A 13,435-nucleotide genomic window follows, 5' to 3' on the forward strand; every position below is an offset into this window, starting at 1 on the left:
GATTAAGTAACTTGCCCAATATCATCATGCAAGCAAGTGGCAGAGGTGAAATAAATCCAGTTTATTTGGCTCCAGAATCCGTACTATTAACACTGTACAATCTTGCCTCAAGAACTGCAGCCCACTAAATACATGTCAGAATGAAACGATCATGAGAAAAATGAGAGGAGGCAACTTTACATGGTGCTATTAAACAAAGCACCCAGTTATTTAGACAATCTCATTTTAGTTTTTGAAGAAATGGCCAAATTATCTCTCTTTTTACAAGCCAGTGCTAGTTTAAGCCAATACTCTAGCCACCTGATGCGAATGGCTGACTCATTGGAAAAGACCCTGATGCTGGAAAAGACTGAAGGCAGAAGGAAAAGAGGTTGACAGAAGATGAGATGGTTGGATGGCATCACTGATTCAATAGACATGAACTTGGGCAAACTCTGGGAGATAGTGAGGGACAGGGAAGCCTGGTGTGTTGCAGCCCTTGTGGCTGTGACGAGTCGAACACAACTTGGCAACTGAACAACAACAACACTAGTTTAAGCAGATATCTCAGATCTGCTTTCACACTCAGTTTATCTCACATCTTTCACACTCAAAGCTCCTTGCCTATTGCCTCCATGCTCTACTATTCATGATGGGTAGAGGCTTAGGGGAAAATTCAGTATTAGAACCCTATGTCGAAAGATCAGATCCAACTGGATTCTAAGGATAAATGTAGCAACAGGTTCAAAAGTCCTTCCATTAGCCCAAACTGGGCTTCTGGATCACCTCCTCAGTGAGGTCTCAGGTTAAAGCCTGGACCTGAGTCTGATTTCAAACTTTCAAACTCTCTGATCAGCGAATCAGAGGGGGCAGAGAGGTTCCTCATCTCTGTATCCCTTGCTCACACAGCAAAGGACTGAAACAAGTAGATCTAGCACTGAGGTCAGGGACCCTGGAGCCTCAAACACTCACCTAGATGCGGATGCACAGTGGCCTCTGTTGGAGCTGGATCAAAAAAGAAAAACGGAAAGATGATTTATTAGCAGCAAAAGCAAAATCCATTAATAAACAATTACAAATATGGTTATAAAACTTAAGCCATACTAAACAAATAAAGAGCTAGATAGAACTTTTTAGAGGACTAAGAAGAAAATGTCAATTAACATCCTAAAATAAGATGTCCAACTCACTAGTTAGTTGTTATATTTAAAAGTCATGCACTATTCCTAAAGTGAAAAGTAGAACCCCTTACATACAGCATAGTTACTTATCATACAAGTTTAGCCAGGTATTCCTTGAAACTTACACTACGAATGTAACGTGAGCACCCATTACATACCATGGGCCATTCTGGGTGTGGGGTAGTATAGGGACAAAAAGCACCCTCCTTGCTCTCAAAGAGCTTACCATCTGGTGGAGATAAGTACAGTACAGTGTAATAAGTGCTATGGGATAGTGTTCAGAGGTCATAGGGTGAGAAGGGCACAAACGAAGGACACTAATTCTAGGCTTCCCAGGAGAAGACAGTGGTCAGGAGAGGTTGCTGAGTTGTGAAAGACTAGCAGGAGGAAGACAGGCGTGGGTAGGAGATAGAAGAGGTGTTTCTTTCTGGAGTGAAAGTGAAATGGTCCTGAGAAGTAGGAGAGAATGGTCTTTTGGAGCAACCACAACTATTTCAGCATGATGTGAACAAAGTTTCGGAGGAGGGGTAGTAAAGTGAAGTTGGGAAGATTAGAAGGCCAAGATTATGAAACTGAATGTTAAGGAGTTTGGATTTTACTATGAAAGCATGATGATCGCCTGAACATTTATCAGCAAAGGAGTACCTGTTCAAATATGCATTTTAAGAATGGGCACTCTGGTAAGAGTTAGGAAATAAGGGATACTGGCCAACTGACACTTTGGTAATTTTTTTTTTCTCAGTGGACTTCTAAATCTAGGAAGAAATGTTGCCAATTCACTATCTGAAAATTAGAATCATAACAGATATTTTAACATCTTTTACATTCATTAAAGAAGAAATTCAACTAGGTATTAAAAAAATTAGTCTCTATCACAATGATCAATGCTTCAGTTATGTTAGATGAAAAATCCACACAGTTAAGTTTGTAGTTTGTAATTTCAAACTAGAGGTGTTTGTCTTAGTGCATCCGAAGTATTATATATGTTGAAAATGTTTGTCCTCAGTTTTTAACACAGATTCAATGGGAAGTGTCATAGATACAATTGTTAGTATATACATGCAAATGTTCTGAATCATCACTAGTTTACAGAATTCAAAAGAAAAAAAAACAAGAAAATTTAATGATTTTGTGTTTTATTCCAATGGTTATTGGTTAAGTCCCGGAAGAGTTTTACAAGGATTCACTGAACTGTCAACTCTTAAGATTTTTTTGAAACAAAGGAATAACTGCCAATTATCCAATAACCAATGACAAAAACATGGCACATGGATATATGTTCCCTCACCAACATCACACTATATATGAGTGTACTGAATTTGAAACTTCAAGGATAGTCAGTTTACTTGTAAAGTAGTTGGAAGAGTTAAGATTATTCATGTTGAAACTGAAACTTCTAATATACAAGCAAATAATGATTTTACATATTTCCCTAATATGATCAATATGCAAATGTTAATTGCAACTGGCAATTTTTTTAACTGTCTGCAAAAAAGTTGAAGAATTTCTTGTTGATATTGATAATCTTGCTTTTCAATTTATGCAGTATCCCTGTGAATCTCATGTTAATAATACTAGGCTGACACAAGAGTAAGTGAATTTACTTAGACAGACATAGTTTTCAAACTCATATGTTTCTGCATCAAAGTTAAATCAGCTCTTTTTTAAAAAAAAAATGGATAAATTTTGTCAAGTTGGATGTGGCTATTAAAGAAAAATATCTTTTTTATATTTGACTCAGTTATTGGAAGACTTGTAAGTAGGTATGGAATACTTGGATATGTAAATCTAGTTTTCAGTTGTAAAATTTATAAAATCTTGATACAGACCAAGCAGATCAACATTTAAGATGTGCTGTAACACTGCCGTATAACTGTATATAAAACAGATAAACAACAAGGTCCTATTATATACTATAGGGTCCTACATTCAAAATATCTTGTAATGACTTATAGTGGAAAAGAATCTGAAAAGAGTATACATATATATATGTACTCATATATATTTTTATATATATACACACACACACACACCTGAATCATTTTGCTATACATCAGAAACTAACACAACACTGTAAATCAACTACTTCAATTAAAAATGTGCTTAAGTGTAAAATACACACCAGATTTCAGATAGTATGAAAATATCTCATTAAGTTTTACTGATTACATTATATTGAAATGTTTAATATTTTATATATTCTGTGTGAAACTATATTATTAAATTTACCTATTTTGGGTCTTGTTATTTAAATTGGCTACTAGAATATTTAAAATTATAGCTGTGTCTCCCACTGTACTTCTATTGGGCAGGGCTGAACAGACGCCGAAAGGGAGATTTGTACTATTCAGCAATTTATTAGGGAAGCATTATCACACAGGAGGTGGTGAAGTCACAGAAAAGAAAAGGATGGATATAAAGAAAGGAGAGATTTTTAAGAGAGAAGACAATTAAAAGAGAGACAAAAATAATCCTAATAATGCTAGTATCTATCTATCAAGTCACTGTGATAAGTGGTGTCTGTAGATAAATCCAGGGAATTTGACCTCAGTGGCAACTCTCTTAACTACTGCACAGATTACTTTTTCAAGAAGGTTCACTGTGAAGACAAGAAATGAGATTTTGTAGCACCTAACAAGAAACTTAGACCAAAAGAATATGTTTTTTTATTTGCTGTGTTTTTTAGGATATCACAGTATTTTACTGTGTCCAATATTAGCTACCTTACCAAAAGGGGTCTCTGTATTCATGGGATAAATTATTAAGACAGGGAGGAAACAGTACTTATGTTTATGAAATATGTAACTTGAAAGAAACTGAGAAATAAGTTAAAATAAGTATAAAATATATGGAAATTAGGGCTTCCCAGGTGCTGCAGTGGTAAAGAATCCACCTGCCAATGCAGGAAACACAGGAGATGTGGGTTCAATCCCTGGGTCTGGAAGACCCTCTGGAGGAGGAAATGGTACCCCTCTCCAGTATTCTTGCCTAGAAAATTTCCTGGACAGAGGAGCCTGACAGGCTACAGTCCATGGGGTCGCAAAGAGTCAGACATGATTTGAGAATACACACACACACACACACACACACACAGAGCAATTATCAGTTAGAAATATTTTCTAGTCAGTACAATAGTTAGATAAATGTAGAAAAACATCTGCAGAGACATCAATTAAATTACCTTTCAATTTTAAATTACTCTGATAACTAAGACCTAGATGCAATGAAGAGAATATTATGTATTAGTCTACTTTAATCTAAGGAGTCTATCCAAATTGATATCTTTCTTTACAAAATTATTTTGGCACATGACATTTTTCACTGAACCACCTCCAAAATAATCATCATGGAAGGGTCATTTAGAAACCATCCTCTGAATCAGAATCTCTGGGAATGGAAACTTGGAATTTGTACTTTTAAAACCTCCTCAGCTGATTCTAACAGAAAGCCAGCTTCAAAAATAACTGTCTTGATCACACAATACAATTCTTACTTTTACAGCATGTAAAAGTGTTATCTATAGTAAGTATATGTCTTTTATCCCAAGAAGAAATAAGTTCCTCAAAGACATAAAATATGCCTGCTGAAGACACCAGCCTAAAGCTGGTAATAGATTCTCAATAAATAATTAATTGAATCGAATGCTATTTTCCTTCTTAGTTGTAATGTATTTTATGATATTTTGGAAAATAATAATTGAAGATCCAAACCTTTGAAAAATGCCAAAATAAACTCATAATGTTAAAGTTCTTTAGTATAAGCAGTTTGGATAGTTTAAACACCCAATTAATAACCAGTTGGATTTAACTCAACCAACTTATATCATGTTTTCAATCACTAGTTAGGAAGACTCGGTGTGCTTTTTTAAAAATATACCCACTGTCTGACATAACTAAACATTATTTCCTCAAAAAGAGGAACATAGTACACATTAAACTTGGTGAAATGAAAAGTAGACATTTCTTTGAAAAATAGTCACATGTATATAGTATAATACACGTATATATTTGGTCCAAAATCTAGTAAACTAATGGACTTGGGAAGCTTACTTTAATCATCTCTAAGTAAGCAACTATATCAATCTAGTTTTATGCAGTGTAAAAGAAATTTGTAAGCTTGTAGAAAGTTCACCACCTTTTCTAAATTTATCAGAATAAACAGACCACAGAAGAATTAGAGTAAGTAGCCTGAAGAAGTATAATATAGTTCAACAACATATATTACACTCCCACTTGGATACTAGTACCTGCTTTGCCTCATACTACTGATTTGGATGAATTACTAAGATCCTGAATTATACTAATTTGCCAAAAAGGTCTTAACTCTTTCCTTTATTAAGTATAAAGTGCATGCTTCAGAAAGACCCTAGCTTGGGGCGTGGAGACGCTTCTGGAAGTAACATCGCGATGGCTGCCCAAGGAGAACCCCAAGTTCAGTTCAAACTTGTTTTGGTTGGTGATGGTGGTACTGGAAAAACTACATTTGTGAAGCGTCATCTGACTGGTGAATTTGAGAAGAAGTATGTAGCTACCTTGGGTGTTGAGGTCCATCCTCTTGTGTTCCATACCAACAGAGGACCTATTAAGTTCAATGTATGGGATACAGCTGGTCAGGAGAGATTTGGTGGGCTGAGAGATGGCTATTATATACAAGCTCAGTGTGCCTTTATAATGTTTGACGTAACATCAAGAGTTACTTACAAGAATGTGCCTAACTGGCATAGAGATCTGGTACGAGTGTGTGAGAACATCCCAATTGTGTTGTGTGGCAACAAAGTGGATATTAAGGACAGAAAGGTTAAGGTAAAGTCAATTGTCTTCCACCGAAAGAAGAATCTTCAGTACTATGACATTTCTGCCAAAAGTAACTACAACTTTGAAAAGCCCTTCCTCTGGCTTGCTAGAAAATTGATTGGAGACCCTAACTTGGAGTTTGTCGCCATGCCTGCTCTTACCCCGCCAGAGGTGGTCATGGACCCAGCCTTGGCAGCCCAGTACAAGCAAGATTTAGAGGTTGCTCAGACAACTGCTCTCCCGGATGAAGATGATGACCTGTGAGAAAGTGAAGCTGGGGCCCAGCGTCGGAAGTCTAGTTTTATAGGCAACTGTCCTGTGATGTCAGTGGTGCAGCGTGTTTGCCACTTTATTATATAGCTAAACAGAACATGTGCTTAATCTTTGGATGCTGAAGGAGGTGGATGGGCTTTGGAGTGAATGTGGCAGTTAAGAAAAAAAATACCTTCATTTTTTGGACCTGCATATTTAGGTGTTTTAGAACACAGTTGTTTCCTCCTTGAGTTTAAAATATAAGACTGCTATAGTCACATGACAATATTGAGAGGTGGAATCTTGTTTGTTACTGTCATTCCCATTCCTTTTCATTTAGAATCAGAATAAAGTTGTATTTCAAATATCTAAAAAAAAAGAAAGAAAGACCCTAGCTTGTCAACCTTCCAATGCTTGTAGTGGCATATCTCCAAGTATACATTTCCTGCTCCTTTCCATTGAACTGACTCATCGTTCTAGATTGACTGAATGTTTTATCTCAATGTTCTGTTGGTCTGTTTCTAATTCTCTGCCTCTCCAAGGACTCTAGACTGCCCTCACCCATTATCAACTTTGGTCCAATTTCACAACTCCTTTGAATCTGAAATTGCATGAGTGACAGTAGCTACCGCATAAAGTTGCCAAATGGCTTAAACTGGGAAGCTTTTCTTCTAAGAATGAGAAAGAACAAAAATGTTCCTAAAGAAATAGGCTTTGGCTTTGGAGAAAATAGGACAGAACACACATTTAACAGAAGTATAAGACATCTTAATTCTTCCATACGCCTCTGAATCGTGATAAGAAGACGAGGTCAGATGATGACCACAGGCAGACATAGGGGAGGATGCACTGATAGTGAGGGCCCTGCTAGTTGTCAGAGGAGACTGAAGGGAGAGGAAGACAACAACAACTTGGAGTTGTTCTGTACTCAGAGAGGTGACTGAGGGGGAGAATTTTATAACATGGTCCTTGATTTAGCTTCACTAGTGGGTTTCCCAGGTGGCACTAGTGGTAAAGAACCTGCTTGCCAATGCAGGAGACCTAACAGATGCAGGTTCTGTTTATAGGTTGGGAAGATGCCCTGGGCATGGCAACCCACTCCAGTATTCTTGCCTGTAGAATCCCATGGACAGAGAAGCTTGGTGGTCTTCAGTCCAAAAGGTCACAAAGAACCAGACATGGCTGAAGCAACTTAGCACACATGCACATAGCTTCACTGGTGAGACTATATATATAATGGCTGGACAGAATTTTACACTGTGAGGGACTCACCAAACACAGAGCTGTTAACAAATCTGGATATTTCTAGATTCACAAAAACTAGTTGTACACCCTACACTACAGAACAAATTCACTTCTGAGAATACCAGGAGTTCATTTTGGTTTACAGAAACCCTTGATACTTATGAAATCATTTGTCTTCCCACAAATGTTGGGGAAATTCAGATTAATATGAAGTTTCCACCAAGAACTTGTAAACTCTTATAAACCACGCAGTGGTTAGAGGCCAAACTTTCAATGATGTCTTAGAATTAAAGTACAGTTATCACGGGATACCATATCCTGCAGTTGGATTTCACAGATCACTCCAAGGAGTTCCATGAGTACTGGCAATGTACAAACAAACCCCAACTCATAATTCTGGATATCTATTAATTTTTACTAATTCTAGGCAAGATGGCAACATCACTATTTTTGTTAACAGAACATGTAACATAAAGAATAAATAGATTCATGTTTCAATGAACTCTAGATCTTGTTCAAAATATTAGCCCATCTCTGTAATCTTTACCCACAAAGTTAATGTCATTGAGATCCACAAAAATTGAAAAACTATGTTCTTTGTAAAGCCTGACAATTTAAAGTAACTTAACTAAATTGGAAATTGAGCTAAAGTGGTATCTTGGTAATTTAAGGAGTATGCCAAACATCACCAAAATGAGTCAACTCCATCAAAACCACAGATAAGAAATGAAATGCTACATAGGTAAGTTAAAATGAAGATTCTACATTACTTTAAAAAATAAAGTGAAACAAGTCAACACAATGTAAGAATCATGATAGAGTCTCACCAAAGCCTCCACGTTTTTTAAAAACATGTTTTCAGCAAAGGATTAGGATTGAAAGCATGCCAAACTCTGACTGGTTTTTAGTAGAGAAATCCAAAAATTTTTTTTAATTTAAAAGCATAATATAGTCTTTTCATACTAGATAGGGAATAAATGTTCATAAGAGTCCAAGTCACTAATAAATGTGCATTAATAATTTATTTTTCCAGATTCCTTTCAGTGTTTGTGATAGCACTACTGAAAAGTTACTCATCCTCCAAGTTCTGTAGCTGGACCCATTACAGATCGTTTTGGTAAAATATAAAGCTTTATATAAAAAATGAAATGCTTTAGTGTTATTCTAGGTCTTTCCTTAGACAAACATTTTCCAAGATGCTACTTTTAAATGACCTGAATATTAGGTATGTAATTTCACTAAAACTTCATGGGCTATATAAAGAAGATGAGAATGGATTTTTTAATTGATAAGCTAATATAGTTGAAAATAAAAGAAACCTGAATCATTGTTTTTTTAGCAAATACTTAAAAATTTATTTAAAAAAATATGTTCCTTGTAGAGCTTCCCATTTACTCAGTTGTGCTATTCTTGAAATGGTTTACTAATCTCCATGAATTACAAGAAAAAGACTGGAATTGACTTGAATGAATACAGGAACTCATATTGGTGCAAATCTGATAATTATGCAAAGAATAGTGAAGGATTATTAGGTGAAACAACTGTAAAGAGATCCAACTTACAACAAATCAATTCACATCATAAAGACTGAGGAGATCTAACATGAAAAAGGTAAATTCAGTAGCAAAGTTTTCAAAGAAAAATATGCTTTCTTGTTTCTTTAAACAAGGTTATTATTCATCCATTTAAAATACAAGTACAAAGAGCATGTACTGACACTTTGTTGAGTAAATGAACAAAAGCACTCAGCCCACATATGTTAACATACCAGTGTGCTGGTGCTGGGTCCAGAGTTGCAAGAGTTGAAGTTACTAAGGAATATGTTTACATTTTTGGAGGGTGAGATTTTTTTTTTAATAGTTCATTATTTTTCACTCAGTGTGAGTTACTCTGACCTCTACTATAATATGAAAATAACCAGTTATCAATATCTTTCCAAACTTTTAAACACAGCTAATGCTAAATATCTATGTTTGGTACTAGATAGTTACTCTGTGAAAATTCCCTTTCAAATTCTAAATGTATTTTTTCCATTATCTCCAATTACTTAGAGAATGTCACTGATCATAATTAACAATTTGTCCCTATGACACTACCAACAGAGGACTTGCTGAACTCTGTAGGTTCAAATGGAAGATTGGGAAATGTCTGTAAACTTAAACAGGAAGCAAAAAAAAGATCTTCATGACCCAGATAATCATGATGGTGTGATCACTCACCTAGAGCCAGATATGCTGGAATGTGAAGTCAAGTGGACCTTAGGAAGCATAACTATGAACAAAGCTAGTGGAGGTGATGGAATTCCAGTTGAGCTATTTCGAGTCCTAAAAGATGATGCTGTGAATGTGCTGCACTCAATATGCCAGCAAATTTGGAAAACTCAGCAGTGGCCACAGGACTGGAAAAGTTCAGTTTTCATTCCAATCCCAAAGAATGCTCAAAGTACCACACAATTGCACTCATCTCACACGCTAGTAAAGTAATGCTCAAAATTCTCCAAGCCAGGCTTCAGCAATATGTGAACCGCAAACTTCCAGATGTTCAAGCTGGTGTTAGAAAAGGCAGAGGAACCAGAGATCAAATTTCCAGCATCCATGGGATCATCAGAAAAGCAAGAGAGTTCCAGAAAAACATCTATTTCTGCTTTATTGACTATGCCAAAGCTTTTGACTGTGTGGATCACAGTAAACTGTAGAAAATTCTGAAAGAGACGGGAATACCAGACCAGCTGACCTGCCTCTTGAGAAATCTGTATGCAGGTCAGGAAGCAACAGTTAGAACTGGACATGGAACAACAGACTGGTTCCAAATAGGAAAAGGAGTATGTCAAGGCTGTATATTGTCACCTTGATAATTTAACTTATACGCAGAGTACATCATGAGAAACGCTGGGCCGGATGAAGCACAAGCTGGAATCAAGATTGCCGGGAGAAATATCAATAACCTCAGATATGCAGATGACACCACCCTTATGGCAGAAAGCAAAGAACTAGACAGCCTCTTAATGAAAGTGAAGAAGAAGAGTGAAAAAGTTGGCTTAAAGCTTAACATTCAGAAAACTAAGATCATGGCATCTGTTCCCATCGTTTTGTGGCAAATAGATGGGGAAACAGTGGAAACAGTGACAGACTTTATTTTGGGGGGCTCCAAAATCACTGCAGATGGTGACTGCAGCCATGAAATTAAGAGATGCTTACTCCTTGGAAGAAAAGTTATGACCAACCTAGACAGTATATTAAAAAGCAGAGACATTACTTTGCCACAAAGGTCCATCCATTCAAGGCTACGATTTTTCCAGTAGTCATGTATGGATGTGAGAGTTGGACTATAAAGAAAGATGAGCACCGAAGAATTGATGCTTTTGAACTGTGGTGTTGGAGAAGACTCTTGAGTGTACCTTGGACTGCAAGGAGATCCAACCAGTCCATCCTAAAGGAGATCAGTTCTGAATATTCATTGGAAGGACTGATGTTGAAGCTGAAACTCCAATACTTTGGCCACCTGATGCAAAGAGCTGACTCATTTGAAAAGACCCTGATGCTGGGAAAGATTGAAGGCGGGAGGAGAAGGGGACGACAGAGGATGAGACGGTTGGGTGGCATCATTGACTCAATGGACATGAGTTTGAGTAAACTCCGGGAGGTGATGGACAGGGAGGCCTGACGTGCTGCAGTCCATGGGGTTGCAAAGAGTTGGACATGACTGAGTGACTGAACTGAACTGAACTGAAACAGGAAGCAACTGATGCCATTTGGGTCTTGGAGCTCACAGCCATGCTTCTCTTATTTGCATTCTAACAGCTTAAATCTTTGGGTGTTTTTAGTAAATATCATAAACATGGATCATTATATAATTTCCCAATATTAAAGGAAAAATTATTCCTATCATCAATTCAATTTGTCCAAGAGACAAATTACATGCTGAAAGAAAAGCTTCATTTCTTAAAAGGATTTCTGTGTTTACTCTCTTTCAAAAGTTGAGGCCACCAGCAACTCATGAGATCACAGTGGCCTAGAATAAACACATTAGAAAGAATGGGGTTGCATTTAATTCCTCCAAAAGCTGTTCTTTTCACAACTGTTTTTCTTTCAAATGACTTATTTTGAGAAGGAAACTTTTGAGTAACCATGTGACTCCAAAATTTTTTTCAGTCAACATGTTCAATAAATTATTTACTGCAAAGGATAGCAATTTCAATATGGTGGGAAGAAAAAGAAAGGGTTGTCTGAAAATGAATTGAGGGAGTAGTTAATGAACTTTGTGTTAATATCATTGATTATTTTTTTAAATCTTTGAATCAGGCAGGCACTATACAGATGATGCTAGGAATTTTTTACAAATACAGGTATTGGGTTATGGGAACTATAGCTCGTGAATAATTTTAGAATTCAAAGGCCCTAGGTAGTTTTGCCTCAGGTATCTCTTCACCTAATTTGAAATTCAAATGTATGAAACTTCCAAAGCTAAATATGACAAATTAGACACGGTCTGTGAAGTTACCATTTAATGAGCTATGAACCTAGATTTTCATCTCCCCAGGAATAATTTCTTTATTACTTTTTTGTATTTTATTGCAATAAAGCACCATTTGACCTTCAAGTATGATAATTAAGCTTCCAAAAATGTTATAAATTTAGAGTGAAAATAGTTCTCTGTATATTCAGGAATATACTTACGATCAGTATAAAAGATTATTTAATATTTAAAGACAGTTAAATTATACACAGAATCAGCAATATTAGAAAGCATTTTTCTCTTCCCTTCCTCTCCTATTTCCCATCTCAATTTGATTTGTGTCTCATAACAATTTATCATCACTCATATTCTAAAATATATGAAATAGGAGCAAAACTAAAAAATATTTTTGTAACCTACAACTGGGGAACAGAGAACTCTTTCAGTAAGACTTCTAGGAGCTGTCAATAATGGGATCTTATACACTAAAACCTGTGACTCATTGTCTTGCTTTACCTTTTCTGGGGGTAGATACTCATGTACTTTCTCATATACTTGGCTTATGATATGAAAAAAAGTTTTAAGTGAAAAATCAGAATGTAGAACAATGTAACATCTGAATCGCTGGTGAATTGCTATTTTTTAAAAATACTACTACTATGTAATAATTTTTTAAAAATCTTAGATCTTGTATACCCATGGCTGATTCATGTCAATGTATGGCAAAAACCACTACAATATTGTAAAGTAATTAGCCTCCAATTAAAATAAATAAATTAATTAAAAAAAACTTAGATCTTTGAGAACTTTAAGAGATGAAGTTCATAGATGGGGCAGAGGACAGGAAGTGCAACCATAAAGTAACCTTTAGCCTGACAATATATGGCCTTTAAATAATGTTCAGAGGGGCAGAAAAATCATTAGAATCACCATCATTCAATAATAATAATAATAACAACAATACTAATATCACTAATAAGAAGAACAGAAACAAGAAGAAACCTTCTTGCTACTGTTAGCAGAAATTTGTTAGAGGTCTCTTGATATCTATTCTTCCCTTCTGTATTTCCACTGGACAGCAGCCCCCAGTGAAAGGTATATTTGATAGTGTCCCCTGCAGCTTCTGTGGCAAAGGAATTAAGTTCTGCTTGTCGGAAGGTGAACAGAAGTGATGCAGGCCACTTTCAGAGCCGCGTCATGCCCTTCAAAGGAGTGCGCATGCTTCTTGACCTTCTACCCATCATGCTGTGAGGACATGGTCCCTGGATATGGAAGCTATGTGCTATACACAGAGAGCCACTCCACCAATCGTGGACAGTCTACCTCCAGATTGCTTTATTACTGAGAAATAAATACACTTCTAGGCATTTATGCCACTGCAGTTTAAGCATATGCCAAAGAAGCTTAGTCTATATTCTAACTAAAAGAGTTATTTCTTGTGGGCTGGGGAATGTGTCCTTTTTGGAAAGGGTATCCTCAAAGGTCTGTCTAGTCAAGCTATGGTTTTCCCAGTAGTCATGTATGAATGTG

General features: G+C 36.3%; 2 protein-coding genes across 5 annotated transcripts in view; one reads left to right on the top strand and one right to left on the bottom strand.

Annotated features, from left to right (window-relative positions):
• The window catches only part of RELN (reelin), a 527,544-nt gene that overhangs the window by 278,747 nt on the left and 235,362 nt on the right, over positions 1-13,435 (bottom strand). For all 4 annotated transcript variants that reach the window (XM_043872741.1, XM_043872740.1, XM_043872739.1 and 1 more), the window contains one exon: positions 952-984. In XM_043872741.1, coding sequence (XP_043728676.1) covers positions 952-984 — 33 coding nt within the window. The remainder of the gene's footprint in view (positions 1-951; positions 985-13,435) is intronic.
• On the top strand, positions 5,546-6,384 carry LOC122674436 (GTP-binding nuclear protein Ran-like). Its single transcript, XM_043872742.1, has one exon. It carries the CDS (start codon positions 5,567-5,569, stop codon positions 6,215-6,217), a length of 651 nt encoding a protein of 216 aa, XP_043728677.1. The 5' UTR covers positions 5,546-5,566; the 3' UTR covers positions 6,218-6,384.

Source organism: Cervus elaphus, chromosome 18 (genome assembly GCF_910594005.1).
Source record: "Cervus elaphus chromosome 18, mCerEla1.1, whole genome shotgun sequence".
Lineage (NCBI taxonomy): Eukaryota > Metazoa > Chordata > Mammalia > Artiodactyla > Cervidae > Cervus > Cervus elaphus.

What these genes read in the sequence shown, in the direction of transcription:
- LOC122674436 (XM_043872742.1), top strand. Translation starts at nt 5,567, where the DNA reads ATGGCTGCCCAAGGAGAACCCCAAGTTCAGTTCAAACTTGTTTTGGTT.